This window comes from Solanum lycopersicum, chromosome 12, assembly GCF_036512215.1.
Source record: "Solanum lycopersicum chromosome 12, SLM_r2.1".
In the NCBI taxonomy this organism is placed as follows: domain Eukaryota; kingdom Viridiplantae; phylum Streptophyta; class Magnoliopsida; order Solanales; family Solanaceae; genus Solanum; species Solanum lycopersicum.
The window spans coordinates 8,054,028-8,071,673 of NC_090811.1; the positions used below are offsets into that span (position 1 = coordinate 8,054,028).

The 17,646-nt window shown below is 36.4% G+C and overlaps 1 protein-coding gene across 1 annotated transcript in view; it reads left to right on the forward strand.

Moving 5' to 3' along the window:
- Positions 1-17,228, forward strand: part of LOC101256162 (brefeldin A-inhibited guanine nucleotide-exchange protein 5) — a 38,043-nt gene extending 20,815 nt beyond the window's left edge. Inside the window, exons 20-34 of the mRNA XM_004252107.5 lie at positions 971-1,597; positions 1,808-2,225; positions 4,363-4,602; positions 4,682-4,805; positions 4,914-5,062; positions 5,537-5,890; positions 8,400-8,566; positions 8,661-8,739; positions 8,821-8,920; positions 9,004-9,179; positions 9,910-10,029; positions 13,999-14,135; positions 14,248-14,593; positions 15,883-15,978; positions 16,613-17,228. Coding sequence (XP_004252155.2) covers positions 971-1,597; positions 1,808-2,225; positions 4,363-4,602; positions 4,682-4,805; positions 4,914-5,062; positions 5,537-5,890; positions 8,400-8,566; positions 8,661-8,739; positions 8,821-8,920; positions 9,004-9,179; positions 9,910-10,029; positions 13,999-14,135; positions 14,248-14,593; positions 15,883-15,978; positions 16,613-16,675 — 3,196 coding nt within the window. The 3' untranslated portion in view covers positions 16,676-17,228. The remainder of the gene's footprint in view (positions 1-970; positions 1,598-1,807; positions 2,226-4,362; positions 4,603-4,681; positions 4,806-4,913; positions 5,063-5,536; positions 5,891-8,399; positions 8,567-8,660; positions 8,740-8,820; positions 8,921-9,003; positions 9,180-9,909; positions 10,030-13,998; positions 14,136-14,247; positions 14,594-15,882; positions 15,979-16,612) is intronic.
- The last annotated feature ends 418 nt before the right edge of the window (positions 17,229-17,646 follow it).

Sequence of the window (17,646 nt, forward strand, 5' to 3'; positions counted from 1 at the left end):
TTAATGTTCCCAAAATCATTGACATGTCGTCCTTCTGTCTATGCCTTATGCACACATTTGCCGACCAGTGGAAATTTGTCCCCGTTTTTTAATCTTTGAGATATTGTCCTTTTGTCATAATACATATGAAAATATTATGAACCAGATAGAAGGTGCCGAGGATAAACAAAAAGCTGAGTAATTGAGAGTCTTTGAACATGATTAATCTCTGTCACTCATGCTCTTTGGCTTAATAACAGTGAATCTCCTTCTGCATCATGTCTGAGTCCTCAAATAGACTGATCCATGGGGTCCTGTATAGTGCACCAGACAAATAGTATAAGGACAAGCACTAAATCATTCAGCAGTATTTTAATGCTGTTATTGTGGAGCATCCACTGAATAGTGATGAAATATATAGTGCTGCATATCTTTGGGCTTAGGGTATGCACAATAACAGACAGATTAGATTGATTATAACCCTCAGACAAATAATCATTGTGAATGATGATAGTATGGTTGGGAAATAGTGTAGATTGACTTTAGCAAGTGGAAATCTGCCCCTTTTTAACTTCAAATGTTACACGAATTTCATTTGGGCGGAGTTGTACCTTTGTCTACTTGTGGGATCTCATTTGCCTTAGTAACAAACTTATTCTTGTATCAAAAGAAAAAAAGCTTGCTGCTGGAAAACGTATATGTTGAAGTTGTCCTTTGTGAAATAAGGGCCAACAATTAGAACTATTTTTGTAGACAAGCATATATCTTAATTTTATGTCATGTTGAATAGCAAAAAATCGGAGAGATGTAAGTGCCAATGATCAAATCTATTCAATGTAGACGAGGATTAGAAACTGTTATATCATTAGCTACTTGATTTCTGTATTAGGTGTTTTGAAATAAATGATGTTTGAATCACTTGCATTGGTAATCCAAATCCATCATTCATAACAATGTCTATTGCTTGGGCTGAACACTATTCTTTTAACAGTTACTGTGCGGACAATCCCGGCTTATTCAAGAATGCAGACATAGCATATATTCTAGCATATGCAGTTATAATGCTGAATACAGATGCTCACAACCCATTGGTCTGGCCAAAAATGTCGAAGGATGATTTTATACGTATAAATGCAACTGATGAAGCAGAAGATTGTGCTCCAAAGGAATTGCTGGGGGAGATCTATGATTCAATTGTTCAAGAGGAGATAAAGATGAAAGATGATCCTGTTGGCCTAGCAAAAAGTAGCAAGCAGAAGCCTGAAGCTGAGGAGAGAGGACGTCTTGTCAATATCCTCAACCTTGCACAGCCTAGAAGGAGATCTTCAGTTGACCCAAAATCCGAGAGTGAAGCTATCATCAAGCAGACACAGGCTATTTTCCGAAATCAAGGAGGAAAAAGAGGAGTCTTTTATACTTCACACAATACCAAACTTGTACGTCCAATGATTGAAGCTCTAGGATGGCCACTGCTTGCCACTTTAGCTGTTCTTATGGAGGAAGGAGATAACAAAGCACGGGTTAGCGTGTGCATGGAAGGATTTAAAGCTGGAATACACATCACACATGTTCTCGGGATGGACACCATGCGATATGCATTTTTGACAACTCTTCTTAGGTAATCTTTTGGGCATATCTGTTAATTTCACTCTTTCAGTGCAATAAACTGTTCTGATAATTGAAGCGATTTGGACCATTTTAGTATTTACTTCCCGAAAAGTTAGCTCTTTTGTCTTTTTTATTCTGGAGCAGGGGTTTGGTGATGGATGAGGATAAATTTATGCTTTCCCGATTAGAGATTGATACAACCTTACCAATTTCTTTGCAGACTTAATCTTTTACATGTACCAAGGGATATGAAAAGTAAAAATGTGGAAGCACTACGGACCCTTCTGGCTATATGTGATTCAGATGCTGAAGCTTTGCAAGACACATGGATCGCGGTGCTTGAGTGCATTTCCCGGCTTGAGTTTATAGTAACTAATCCTTCAATGGCTTCAACAGTTATGCAAGGATCTAACCAAATTTCCAGAGATGCTCTGCTTCAATCTCTTAGAGAGTTGACTGGAAAACCTACCGAGCAAGTATTCGTGAATAGTGTTAAATTGCCCAGTGAATCAGTGGTTGAATTTTTCAGTGGTTTGTGTAAAGTCTCAGCTGAGGAATTAAGACAATATCCTGCACGTGTTTTCAGCTTGCAAAAACTTGTTGAGATCAGCTATTACAACATGGCCCGCATTCGAATGGTAATTGCTCCACCCATTCAAATGATATTAGTGTTGGGTAAATTCTTAACGTTGACCTGATAAGTGATTTGGTTATATTATTTAGTTATCCATCTCTTTACCTCTTGTTGCCTAGTGCTACACAACACTTATGACAACTAGTGCTAGTGTAGTTCTAATTGTGGCTCGAGGGATAGTCATACTCACTGCAAACTTAATGTATTTCAAATATGAAATTTACTGTGCTTGTGGAATTATTTTTCGTACTTGATTTACTAAGAGGGAGAACTAACAAAGTCAGCCTTTTTATAAACTCATAAATGCAAAGTTCTTATCTATTCTTTACTTGTCTATTACTCTTCTTAGTTTTAGAAGATTTAAATTCAATGTCTCTTGTGATGTTCGTTTTCATGTCTACTGTTCTTTTTTATTTTTACTGTAGATCTACTCTGGTGCCTACTGGATATTTTATTTAAAAATGAATATATATTTGACTGTTTTATGATGTTTGGATGTGTCTTGGGAGGTTTTATCCTGCAGGTGATTTATGTTAGTGCCAAAGTGGAGCTCACTCGAATATATGCCATCATGAAATTTCAATCGTATTTCTTATTTATTCTAATTCAGTGGTTTACTTTAAAAACTTTTTTATTTTTTTGATGAAGTAGAAATGTAAATGTCATCAAGAAGATGCATATGGCAGAATAGTTACAAAAGAGTGAGATTGTCATCTCTGTTACAATGAGAGCCATGCTAAGGATAACAGAGCTAATAAGTTCCAAATTTTTTTAATGAGAACCTACAGGTGATAGACTATCCCAACTACATAAATCTGAAAGACATCTAGCCTTACGGGAGTGGTTTGGAGTTGATATTGCATCAAAAAATATTCTATTCCTCTCATTCCAAACACACCAAAAAAGTACTAACAGGAATCGTATCTCAAACTTGTCTGGTGAATTTATCAACTTTCCAAGCAATCCAACTAATGCAGTCATCCTTGATACTGTCAGGCATGACTCATCTGAAGCCAAAAATTGTAATGAAATGTTTAGCTAGGAATCCACTTGAAATGGAAGCAATTCTTTTGATTAATGGAACAAAGAAGTAAACTAAAAATGATGTGGAGAAACACTTTTTAATAAGCGTGAAGTTATCTGAAATAATAGTTTTTATTGAATCTTGAGGGAGGCATGCTCTTCCCACTTATAGTTGTTTAATTTTGGCTAATATTGATATCATTGGTATATTAACAATTAGTATTTTGATAGAACAATTTTTTGAGAAAGATTTAGGTAGAACAATTTGTTCTGTGTATTGTGATAGACGTTTCTATGGATTTATCTGATACTTGTGTTTCTCAATATTATTGATTTGTTTGCTCACATACAATGTTATGAAAGGTGCGCTTAAGCCCTGAACCAAGGCTCTAAACGTGTTGATCGCTTCAACTTGCTTAATAGGCGCTTCAGTGTCGTCATCAAGGTTCTAAGGCATATTTTTCCTTGCCAATGAGCCTTTCTGAAGATATGACACTGAACAATTGATATTTAACTTTATCCTGCCTTTTTTTAAATTTATTTGTTCACATATTTGTCATCATGCTTATAATTATTAGTCTTGGACTAAACATATATATTTATAATTTTTTTCTTGCTTTGCGCCTTTTTTCATTGAAGCCCATACTTTGCTTGCGCTTAAAGCCCCAACAAGCTTTAGAGCGTTTTTGCGCTTTTGCTTTTGACAACACTGATCACATAAAGAATGTCATCACCTAATGGGTGCTTTTCCACCTCAAACTGCTACATGGATGACTAGTCTTACTGATTAATTTATTATTTGTAGCGTGACAATTTTCTCTATGGATTTCTCTGATGCTTTCTTTTCTCAATGTTATTGATTTGCTGGATCACATTAAGAACCTTTGCACCCAAGTGAGTGCGTTTCCACCTCCAATAGCTAATTGGATGACTAGAATTACTAATTCGTTGAACTTCATTTGGCTATGGAGCTGCATCTCTTGTGGTACAATAGGAATCAGCTTAGCATCAATAACTAGTATGAGGTGGTGCATAATTTTGTTAGTGGCAGTGAGTTAATTTATTGATGATAACCACCTTGCATTTCCCTAAGATGTTTGTCTGAAATGACATTCCAGGTTTGGGCAAGAATATGGTCTGTTCTGGCTACTCATTTTATTTTTGCTGGGAGCCATCCTGAAGAGAAAGTTGCTATGTATGCCATAGATTCTCTTCGGCAACTTGGTATGAAGTATTTGGAGCGTGCTGAACTTGCCAATTTTACCTTCCAGAATGATATCTTAAAACCATTTGTCGTTCTTATGCGAAGCAGTCGAAGTGAAACTATAAGGAGACTTATTGTGGATTGCATTGTGCAAGTACGTATGCGTCTTACCTTTTCTTGAGTTACTTTTTTTTTTGTGTGGGGGAAATATACTGATTCCTGCATGGTAGCAGATGATAAAGTCGAAGGTGGGAAGTATTAAGTCTGGCTGGCGAAGTGTGTTCATGATATTCACAGCTGCCGCAGATGATGAACTAGAGTCGATTGTTGAGAGTGCTTTTGAGAATGTTGAGCAGGGTATGGAGAGCTCTTTTCATTTTAAAAATTGCTTCTGCATGTTTCTCACTTTTCAGATTCCACTGCAGAAGGCATAGTGATTGTATTAATGTTGAAATAATGTTGTAGTTATATTGGAGCACTTTGATCAAGTAGTTGGAGATTGCTTCATGGACTGTGTCAATTGCTTAATCAGATTTGCTAATAACAAGACCTCCCACAGAATCAGCTTGAAGGCAATTGCACTACTCCGTATATGCGAGGATCGTCTTGCAGAGGTTTGTTGGCTGGGTCTCACTTAGTTGAGGAGGCTTCCCCTCCTTGTCAATTCCATCTTCATTCATTACTTTATTTTCAATTAGTATCCCTAGTATGCCATGTATGGTTTATGGTTTATGTCTTCATGACAGTTGCTTTTCGAAGTAGGGGGTGGGGGGTGGGGTGGGGGTGGGAACCCAAGCAAATGTGTAAACTAAGCTTAAATTTGAAAACTTTGCGAGAATCACTATAATGGAATGCCCCAGATAATCTAGCAATTTTATATAAACAGGGTATATCTAACTCTGACAAATGGGATATATGCGATATATAGGTGACTATTTTAGGTGTCATATGTAGAGATCTTCTCTTACTTCCGATTACCATCCTTATGCTGGCTATCTGGCATTCAGTTACATAGTTAAGGCTCTGTTATCCCCTAAAGGAATTGCAGAAGATTTTGCTGATCTATTCAGTGTAAAAATGAATTTCAGGGTCTTATACCTGGTGGTGCTCTGAAGCCAGTTGACACTACTGAAGATGAGACGTGTGACGTCACAGAGCATTTTTGGTTCCCAATGCTGGCCGGTCTCTCTGATCTGACCTCTGATCCTAGACCAGAGGTTAGAAACTGTGCACTTGAGGTTCTGTTCGATTTGCTGAACGAACGAGGTGGCAAATTTTCATCCACATTTTGGGAGAACATTTTTCACCGCGTTCTATTTCCGATTTTTGATCATGTCAGACATGCTGGAAAAGAGAACCTGAGCTCTACTGATGAATGGCCACGTGAAAGTAGCATTCATTCACTCCAATTGCTGTGCAACCTGTTCAACACTTTTTACAAGGTATGGGAAGTGGTTGATAAGGAATGTGTTAATTAGCTTCTACTTTTGAAAGCTAGATTTTCCTTATTTGATCCATACTATCTGTTTTAAATTCAAATAATTAAAAAATGATGAGTTTAAGTCCAATTCCCGACCTGCTGTAGAGTAATTATTTGCCTAATGACTTGCGTATGTGTGATAGTATGGGGCTATGGGCGTGCTTTTAGTGTGATCTTCTGACTTGTTTCTCATCTCCTCAGATCTTACTATGTGGGGGTGTTTCCCCTGTTCTGTCTGTGTTATTTTATTACTTCCCAGTATGCTTTGGCAACTGTACTAGGCTAAACCAATGTGCCCATTGGTCTACAAAACCAAGCTAGTGTGTGAATCAAAGTACTTTGTAATCAATTATTTGACTATTATAACCATGCACTTGCATCATATTCTTTGTCTAGCATTCTCCAATTTGGATGTTTGCTCTATGGTGTAATCAATTATCTGAATTGCTTGATAAGCTGTTGCCTAACACCAGCATCGGGGGTAGTTACATTTGGAACTGCTAGACTAAACCAGTGTGCCAATTGGTCTAAAAAACTAAGCTAATGTGTCAATTCATGTACATTGTACCCATCTGGTGGACCTCCTCCACTCGTGCGAACATAGATTGCTTGATACTCGTCCTTTTTACGCCCCTCACCTGGGAAAATGTTGTTTTTTAAGCGATTTCACTTACTGTTGAAGTGTTGGTTAATCTAAGGTTTCTGATGAAAGGAAACAACTTAAAGTAATTTAATACATCTGCTGCAATTCCCTTCCATCCAAATAGTAGAATATCGTGGATTGCTTTGGCAAAGTGGTAGAAAAATTGTTGAAGATGAATTTGAATAAGAAGGTTTAACTTTTCTCTTTTGTTGATGATGGTATGAGTGTCATGGAGCTGTAACTATTGGTTCTTACGGTTTAGAAAGAATTGTTTATTTTTATCAAAATCAAGTTTTCTATCTTGATAAGAACTTCTCAAGACTTAATCTACGGTTTGTGATAATGCTTATGGTCATTATATTTGTTAAACTTCACGTGTCCATAGGTATTTGCTACCTCTCAACCAATTAGACATGTTTCTTTGGATTTGGCACTGAATGTTAATAGATCAGGTAAAAGCAAATTCCAGCTTTTGTGTGAGGCCCATCATAGGTAAATATCACACTCAAGTTCCTTCCGCTTCTGGTGCTGTAATCTTATTGCTGATTATTTCATGAAAAGAGAGATGCTCTCTTTTCTCACTTGTTCTCTGTTTAAAGCAGGGGAGGGATATGGGCCATATTAAGTTGATGTATCTAGGTATAAGTGGAAAGTAGGGTACTTATTTTTGGTTACGTGGGCAAAATTTTGGACAACCCAAAAAATAGACAAAATAGTTAATTTAGAATAAAAGGATTATCTTTTCCCACTCATGCCACTGCAATATCCGTCTTTTCTGATACGCGCTCTGTCCCATTTTATGTCGCACCATTTGACTTGGCACGGTATTTAACAATAAAAAGGAAGAGTTTGGGAACTTGTGGTCTAAAACAATTCTTAGATATTTGTGTGGTTGTAAATCATTTCATTAAGGGTGAAAGGAGAATTTTAAAGTTACATTGTTTCTAATTATAGTAAGGTTACATTCTTTTTGGGACGGACTGAAAAGGAAAGGGTGTCACATAAACTGGGACAGAGGGAGTAAGTAAGATTTTCTAATACTAGCCGGATTTTAAACTCCTTTATTCATACTTGAGCTCCCTCTAATAGTCTTCGAAGGCTTTTTCATCTACTGCTTTTGGTAACTCCCTATAGCACACAACTCATATTCAAAATTTAGAAATTTTAATCTCTATGTAGAACCTGATGAGAAAGATAACTTCATCAGTAGCGTGGTGTTGTGGTGTTGGTCCATGCTTGGTGATTGCAAGAGCAACAGTCCCGGGCTGAAGAATGAGGCCAAGTCCTAGATCACTTTGAGCTCATGGTTTACTTGTATTATGTATGTTGTGTCACCTAAAATTCCAGTTTGTTGAACTTCTGAAGTGTAACTCACAAATATTGCCCCCTGATTTTGCTGTATTTTGCTGTTCATACCCAATAATGGAATTTGATAAGGAGTCTCATGTTGAAAGTACAGCTTTACATGTATCGCGCATACGAATCCTCTGTTATGCAGTTCATCCCCAATAGTGAAATTTGTTTTAGAGACTTACTTAGAAGGTGCACCACTATCACTGTGTGTATTGTGTATGCAGGCCATCTGTAATTTTTAATCAACCTGTGGTTTTATTAGGATTTATAAGATTGTAAATTTGTAAATAACAATTTTATTTACGAGAAGCCTACTGCAGCAGATTATGTCTTATATTTGGCAGTTGGAAGCAGATTGTCATGCCCTTGTTTCTTGAGGAATTGTGGAATTGATTATGTGATTCTTTAAAAAGTATTGCAATCTCTATTTTCTGAGGTTTTGAAAATTTCTAATTCATGAGTATTTTGGTTGTAGAATGTGTGTTTCATGCTACCCCCACTGCTGGGTTTGCTTTTAGATTGTGCCCAAAAATCTGATCAGTCTGTAGTTGCAATCTCTCTCGGTGCGTTGGTGCATCTTATTGAAGTTGGTGGACACCAATTTAGTTACAATGATTGGGATACCTTGCTGGAAAGCATAAGGTGCAATTCTAATTTTATTAAGTTGTCTGTTCTTTCGATCATTCTGGTAGACTATTTTATTCTCATTGTATGGTTGATCTATTTTGTGTCTCAGAAATGCTTCATATGCAACCCAACCCCTTGAGCTTCTGAATGATTTGGGTTTTGAGAACTCAAAGCATCAAACCGCACTGGTAAGAAATAAGAATTGAGATCATTTGCTGATAATGAATTTTTAATTTTTGCTAATCTTGAGTTTTGCTGGATATAATCAGCATAATGTTACTGAAAATGGAAATGATGGTGGCCATTCATCAGACGTGCTGGAGGATACTCATGGATCAGAGCGTCCTGCTGATTTGGAGGAAACTGGAGGTTTCTGCTGAGGAAATTCAATCATTTTATTCTTTCTCTATCGAGTATTGCTTGCAAATAATTAAAGAAAATAATCTTTGTAGGTATGCCCTCACCATCTGGGAGATCTGAGAAACCTACTGTTCCAGAAGGTCTTGACCGTAGTCAAACAATAGGTCAGAAAATTATGGGAAATATGATGGACAACCGCTTCATCAGAAGTTTCACCTCTAAACCAAAGATTCAGGCTTCTGATATTTTACCAACTTCACCGTCAAAGGTATTGCAGGATTTTTTGTTGATTTGCTGTCCTAACTGTTGTACGTAAGTTGGAAATGTCCCAGAAAAAAAATGCATTTGCCAGAAATTTGGGAACGCTGTTGCCTACGATTTCATAGAATTCTCAAATAAAGACTCCTTCTCTTATAAACTAAAGAACGTATTAGGTACATAATTCATTTTTTGGTTGGTTGCTATGTTAATTCGCATGTGAATATATCTCTGTTAAATGCGAAGTCATATGCTATTGCTATACCAAGATGACGCGTTATCAGATAATTAATTATGCAGTTTTGTGTAAGTTGGCAAATTAGTCATCATTTATTCACTAATATACTCTTATAATACAAAAGAGCTGGTTCATTTACTGCGTTAATTAAGATTCTTTTTCTAGTCAAACTATGATATTCATTTGAAACAAGAGAATTCTTAAGAGTGCATATTATAGTGATATCCTTACCTAAAATAGGATGATGCTAATGTTTCAAAAACTATCCAGCAAAAGGCGATTTTTTTTCTTTTCTCACATTATCTAAAGAGAATACTTCCAATAATGGATGTCTTGTTGATATTCTTTCTTGTATCATCAATGTTTTAAGAAAGTAATTGGTGAATATCTTTGTTGCATTTGTTATTGAGCTACAATATTAAGGTTGCATTACCTATTTTAGTACATCATTTTATATTATTTTGATGTGTTTCTTTTGTTTGATCTTTTATCTAATGTATAGCTATTAGCTGATGATGCGGAGCCTGAAGCAAAAGACGAGGATGAAAGTTCAATGTTGGCTACTATTAGGAGCAAATGCATCACACAGTTGTTACTTCTCAGTGCAATTGATAGCATTCAGGTATTGCTCGTCCTTTTCAACTGCAGTGCTAAATTTCTCTATCTAATGCTCCAAAGAAATCATTGGAGCTATTGCAATAGCTTTTGATATTGGTAAGGCCTATGTTTTGATGGTTAGTTGACTATAATGTGGTAAAGGATCCTACTTTTACCAGTCGTCTGCTACTATTATTTTTTCCCCTATCAACATTTATGTGGCTCAGAGAACTTTAAGGGGTCGTTTGGTAGGGAGTATAAGAATAATGCTAAATAGAGTGTATTAGTAATGCTTGTATTAGTTTTGTTTGGTGTATTAAAAAATAGTATGCATTGCATAATTTTAAAAAAGATTTGACGCAACTTCAGCTTACTGGGGACATGACCTTAGTCAGGAAGGTATGGAGGACACGTATTAGGATAGATGATTAGTAGGTAGTGTAGTGTTGTCTTGCTTTGGGTAGTTGGTGTTTGCCATTGCACTGGTTGTGTTAATGTAGTTCTTGTTTTGATATTCTTTATAAATTTCAATAATCTATCCTAGTAAGTTGTTCATTGTGTTTCGGTTGTTGTACCTTTTTTTTGTTGATTGTTGCTCCATTCCGGTAGACTTTATAGTTTGCACTTTTGTGACTTGCTATATTTTCTACTTTGTATCTGGGATTGTTGCATTTGAGCCGAGGGTCTTTCGGAAACAACCTCTCTATCTCCACGAGGTAGTGTAAGGCCTGCCTACATTCTACCCACACTAGACCCCACTTGTGGGATTTCATTGGGTTTGTTGTTGCATAATATTTTTTTTAAAATATTTATTACAAAGATACCCTCCACAAATATGTGGAGAAAATATATATTTTTTTTAGGTGCAATTGGGTCTTTAACCATGCTAATGCATGCATTAAAGTCCCTTGCATTATAATACCATGGGTTTTCATAGGCTGTGTAAGTGTACCAAACAAGGTGCTATTAATATACAAAACTAATGCATGCATTATTTCTTCTAATATACTTATACCCAACGACTCCTTATAGATGACAAAGGGGCCTTACATGATTCAAAATGGTAGCTTCTGTATTCAAAGTGACCCTCAATATATAAAAGGACCTCATTTGTAACAGTTAGCTGTTTTAGTTATTTTTATGAGCACAGATATGTTGATATGCTGTTTTACTATTTTTTTTGGGATGGACATCTGACCGCTTGTGAATAGCTAAGGATAATTTTTTCATATTTTACTAGGGAAGTCAATAAAGAAACGGATGGAAATATTATGTTGAAGAATAATGACGTTGTTTTCTAATTTTTCCCTTAATGAGTAAATGTGATAGAATTGATTTTTCTTATCCAATATGTGACACCATAAGAGGGTTGTGTTCAATTGGAAACTATTGAAGAAATCAGAGAATAAGTCATAAGTATCTCTGAATTGAACTGAAAGTGGCAATACCTAAATGGAAAAATGATATATTACTAACTAACATGGTTCCTTCACTTGGCTTGAAGTGCCTATATTAAATGGGTGTGGGCATTTGTGCAGAATCTTCAAATTATGCCGAAAGTTAGCAAAAAGTTGCATGCACCTATAAATTTATAATTCATGAAATATAACTTATTCCTTTTTTTCATAAAAAATAACCGAACACATATGGATAGCTATATTTCCGTCATTTATTATTTTGGGGATATACCCTATAATGCTGTTAGAGTATTACTCCATTTGTTTATGTGAATAACCATGGTATTTGGGCTAGCTTGTGCGCACTGAGTATTACCCAATTTTACATGGCTATAGTTGACTGAATGGAGGTGGACTACTGTGTTTTCATTGTACAAACAAGGGTGATATCCAAAATTGTAATAATTATAGGGGTATCAAATTGCTAAGCCATACTATGAATGTTTTAGAGAATCAATTTGGATTCATGCTGGGTGTTCGACTACTGAAGCCATTTACCTTGTGCAGATAATGGTGAAGTATAGGGAAAGGAAGAAGGACCTTTATACGGTGTTCATTGACCTTGAAAAGGCCTATGACAAAGTCTTGAAAGATGTTCTCTTTGAGGTATTTGGAGGCTAAGGTGTTATGATGGTGTATATTATTAGGGCGATAATAGACATGTAGGATGGAGCTAAGACTTAGGTTAGAACGGTCAACGGTGGGAGAACACTTGGAGCACTTCCTAGTTGAGATAGGGCTACATCGGGGATCAGTTTTCGGTCCTTTTCTATTAGTCTTAGTGATGGATGAGTTGACACAGTCTATTTAGGAGGAGGTTCCTTGGTGTATGTTATTTGCGGATTACATAGTATTTGATTGATGAGACACTAGACTGAGTTGATGCTAGGCTGGTGGTTTGGAGTCGAGACTATGGAGTTCAAAGGGTTCAGGTTGAGCAAGACTAAAATAGATTATTTAAAGTGCTAATTCATTGTTGAGTTGGATGATGCAAATGTGGAAGTGAGGCTTGCCACACAGGCTATCCCAAGAGAGAGTGTTAAGTATCTTGGATCCCTACTCCAGGGTAGTATGGACATCAACGATGATGTTTCTTATCGCATTGGGGCGACATGGATGTAATGGAAGCTTGCCTCTAGAGTCTTTGTGTAATAAGAAGGGTACCACCTAAACTTAAAAAGGTAAGTCTTATAGCATGGTGGTTAGACTGCTTGTTGTATGGGGTGAAATGTTGGCCAGTCAAGAACTCACATGTCCAGAAGATGTTTGTTGCGAAGATGAGGATGTTGAGATGGATCTGTGGCATACTAGGAGCGACAATATTAGGAATGAAGTTATTCGGGATAATGTAGGAGACAAGATGAGGGAAGCTAGGTTGAGATGGTTTGGGCATGTGCAAAGGAGGTGATTAACACCCAGTAAAGAGGTGCGAGAGGTTGGTTGTAGGGGGTACTCAGAGGGGTAGAGGTAGGCCGAAGAAGTGTTGGGAATAGGTGATTACACAGGACATGACACAACTTCATATTGCCGAGGACATGGCTCTAGATAGGAAGAAAAGGAGGTTGCATATTAGGATAGAAAGTTAGTTGGGGTGAGTGTTGCCTTGATGTGCGTAGGGTTAGGCTTGTTAGTGTAGTACCTTTGTAGTTCTTGCCATATTTTGTGTTGTGTTTTCGACCACACTATTTTGTTGTTATTATTGTTTCTTTATTTCTTTCTTTTTGACTGTACCCTACTTTTCTTATTAGCGGTTATACTTTCTTCATTATTTTCTTCTTCTTTTACTTTTGGATTTGATGTCTTGAGCCGAGGGTCTTTTGAAAACAACCTCTCTACCTCTTCGAGGTAGTGGTAAGATCTGCGTACACTCTACCCTTCCCAGGCTCCACTTACTGGGATTTCAGTGGGTATGTTGTTGTTACTGTAATAGTTGATTTTGTATGGAATTGTGAAGGTTTTCTACTTGGATTATTTTTCAGATTATTTTTTTCCCTGAGGAATGATGAAAGTACAAGTCCTTAGTTTTAGGGTGAAATTGAGATTACATGTCTGGATGGGGAAAATTGTTATGGTTTGGTAAACTAATCTAGATAAGCCATATTACATTCAAACAATCTGGTAAATCATTAAAGTTGACATTGTCATTACAAATTAAAAGCAACATATGTCTTCTGCTAGTAGTAATTAAAATAATGGACGGAACAAGAAACTTAAAAGCATTTCACTTTGAAGAGCTTTGAACAGAGTGACTGCCCAAGAGTTTTGACAACAAAAAAATAGGAAGAGCAATTGTAAGCCTTCTCTGATCTTGGTAATATATAATGTGAAAACTGTGAATGTACTGCATCCTGAACTTGGTGGAGTGTCCCATGGGCAGCTATAGCTGTTGCCTAAAAGTTTCTTTTGGAGCGAGTCTCTATATTTAAGATCTTTGCTCCATTTGCCATTCTATTCATCGTACTAACATTATAGTGCAACTTTGTAAATATTTTTCTGCTCTTCCTATTTCTCCTTTTTGATGTGCTTCAAAAATGCAGAAGAAATACTGGAACAAGTTAAAACCAACACACAAGATAACTATAATGGACATCTTGTTCTCTGTGTTAGAGTTTGCTGCATCATATAATTCGTATTCCAATCTGAGATTGCGGATGCGCCAAATACCTGCTGAAAGGTTGGCATCATTTGCTATGTTATTTCCACAGATTCAATTTTCTCCACTTTTTAAAACCAATATTTTTCAAATTGCTTCCAAGTTGTGTTTGATTTACCTTATTGTTGCACAGGCCACCATTTAATCTTCTCCGCCAGGAATTAGCAGGAACTTCCATCTATCTTGATATCTTACAGAAGACGACAGCTGGGATCAATTCTGTAAGGGAAGAATCAACTGAAACTACCGTTGCTCAGAGTGGAAATAGTTTCATAAATAATGATGCAACTTCTAGTGATAAGTTTCAAGAGCAGGGATCAATTAAAGAAGATAAGTTTCAACAAATTGCAGAAGAGAAACTGGTGACATTTTGTGGACAGGTTCTGAGGGAGGCATCTGAGTTCCAGTCCTGCACGACAGAGAGTGCTAATATGGATGTTCATCAAGTTCTGGAATTGCGTTCTCCAATCATTGTTAAGGTTGGGAGTGCATGATTTGTTAAAGTTTCTAGCTTTGTCTAGCTTTGTCTTTATTGCCTTTTACTGCCTTTAACTAACTAATGTGTCATCAAGGCTTTGGTCTAGTGGTAAGAGCTGTGATGAGTGTTCTAGGTGCCTGTCACGGGTTCGAACCCTGTCACGGACAAAAGCATGGTACTTTAGTGGAGAGGGTAGGGTGTGTGCTCATTATACATTGCGTTTCAAACTTTGCACCACTAACCCTCGGGGATTTCTTGGTTATAAAAAACTTATTTCAGTTAATCATCAAAATATTTTTTTGGTAGCTCACTTCTAGTAAGCCTTTTCTTTTTTTCCCCTTTGGAACTTGTAGAGGGTACATATTGTTAAATTGAACAGATAAAAGTGTCTCCTTTACAATAGTTTTAAATTTTAGATGAGGTGGTCACATAATTCAACGTGGTATCAGTTCAGATATAGGTTTTAGGCTCAAAATCTTACTGCCACCATTAACAACAGCATTTCTTCACACTATTTTGGCTTTCATGTGAGGTATGTTGAGAAATATTAAATAAGAAGAGTGTCTCCTACTAATAGTTTAAGCTTTTAGATGAGGAGGTCACACTATTGAACAAGAAAACATGTGTTACGATTGTAGCATATGGCTTCATTGCTAGTTTCACATTCAATATAGAAATTTGGCATTTATTATTTCAGCCAACAAGGTATAGTTTATGCTGTACAAATCTGTGATGGTTGCTAGGGGATCGACTCCATCAATCAACACAAACTTGGAAGATGCTGGTTCTCATACCAAAGCTGAATGCTTTGCTCATGACTATGTTATACCCAATTGACCATCAGTCTCTGTTAGCATCATTCCCTTTAATATATTTTAGCCTTAGAAATCTCACAAATCTCTCTTGGTTATTGTTTCCTTCTAGACAAATTTCTCATTTTTCAATAACAGAAAAGTGTTCTATTGTTAAGACAGAGACCACTTTGGGTTGAATCACCCTGTTCCTGACTTACTATTCAAAATCATATTGAAGTTTCAGTATGCTACTTGAAACTCTCACTTCTTGTTTCAATCTGTTTTTCTCCTTATTACCCTCTCCAACACCTGCTCTACCACATCATTATTACTATAAACTCAGGAGGTACTGGTGCGTTGATGGTACTTTTTGCTTTGAATTGGGTTTGTGTCACATTTCTGAGTTCTGTACATTCATTTTCTGTTAATTTCTATTAGATTTAGGAATTGCAGTGGTGGTTTTCTCATGCATTCTTTTATTTGAATTGTCTTTCAGGTGCTGAGGGGTATGTGCTCTATGAACAGCCAAATATTCAGGAGTCATCTTAGAGAGTTCTATCCTTTGATTACTAAACTTGTGTGTTGTGACCAGGTAATCTTTTCCCTAAAATGTTAATATACAAAAGAAGTCTTAATTAATTTCTTAATAGTAGCTCTTTGTATGAAGTGTATTTTTGCAATGGTAATGACATACTAGTTGGGACTATAATCATCGTGGATAATGGGTACCAGTTGCATGTGAAATCATTCTCCACATCGCAAGTAATGGGACCCTTTCTGTTTTAGTTTATTGGAAAGATCAGCTAACCTAAACTGTTTGTAGTCTTAGTTATACCCCTGAAACTTTTTGTAGTTTTAGTTATCCCCCCTGGACTTGACTATTGATAGGATTTACCGTCTTCCTTCCTTTCCCCTTGGACAATGCCCAAGATGTGAGAGACCCTGCCAGGTGAATTTGTTTGAACGCCTTTATGTAGGCTAAGTTTTTTTAATTAGCAAAACAAAAAATTTTGCTTGAGAAAGAAATAAACAGTTGAAACAACTAGTCATTGCATATCGAGAAGAAATACACAGCTGAAAGTCTATTATTAGGCTTAAATGATTTTTTATTCAGCTAAAGATAATGGAGTTTTGGCCATTATTTTTAACAAATATGCAGTTAGAAATTGCTATTAATCGTTTTTTTCCTGTCATTCCAAATTGCTAACTGTCTTGTTCTACTTCAGATGGATGTACGTGGATCCCTTGCAGATCTTTTTAATATGCAGTTGAATCCGCTGTTGGCTTAAGATGTGTTGAGAGTCAAGTGAGGCATGATTTTCTATAAAAAAGCTCAGGAGGCTGAATCGATAATTGACGTACTAGTCCTCTCTACTGTTTTCCTCAGCATATCGATATTTTAATAGTTTCTTCAGGTTAGATTTGAAGGCTTGTAGAACAAACTCCCTCCTCTTGCATTAGATGGAGAGATAAGATTCACACATATGTATGTATACCGTTATGATAGTGACAATTTTGTTGAAGTTGCAGAAAATAACTGCCTTGATTGTGCAAATTAGGCATCGATTTTATCAGTCTTTGTTCCTAATTTTTTCTGAAACAGTTGCAGGCTTATGTATGTTAGAGGCCTAAACATAAGTATAGAGTGATATTCCGCTACTGAGAGTCATTGTAATGTACTATTTGAGTTAGTTTACTAAGATAAACGAAGGTCTTGCCTGTGTTTCCTAAACAGGTTATATTGATGTAGTGAGTTTGTAGTGTTCTGTCTGAAGTCTCACCATTGTAGAATAATGTTATTTTTATTCTTTCTTGTATTAAAACTGTTAAAATTTCGTAAAATGCTTCATCACTTTTGAAAGGCTTACCTAACATATAGTCCGAAAATCTAACATATATGTCTTCAAAGGTGTATCAAGGAAAAAGAACTCTTGTGTTTAGTCGTTTTTCGACATTTCTTGCTTGAGTTTTTTGACCAGCACCCGAGATGGGAGACGTAGTCGGTTTTGGGACTCCCATCTAAGGCTTAGTCATAGTTAGAGCTGTTAATATTAGATTAAGGCTTAGTCATAGTTAGAGCAGTTAATATTAGATTTGTTGAGCTAACCCAGTCTTAATCGACGTAATCGACGTAGAGTGTGTTTGGTACGAATGAAAACATTTTATGGAAAATGTTTTTCAATTTTCTCATGTTTGGTTGGGACAAAAGTTTCGGAAAATGTTTTCCAAATCAACTCATTTTCCTTAAAATTAAGGAAAA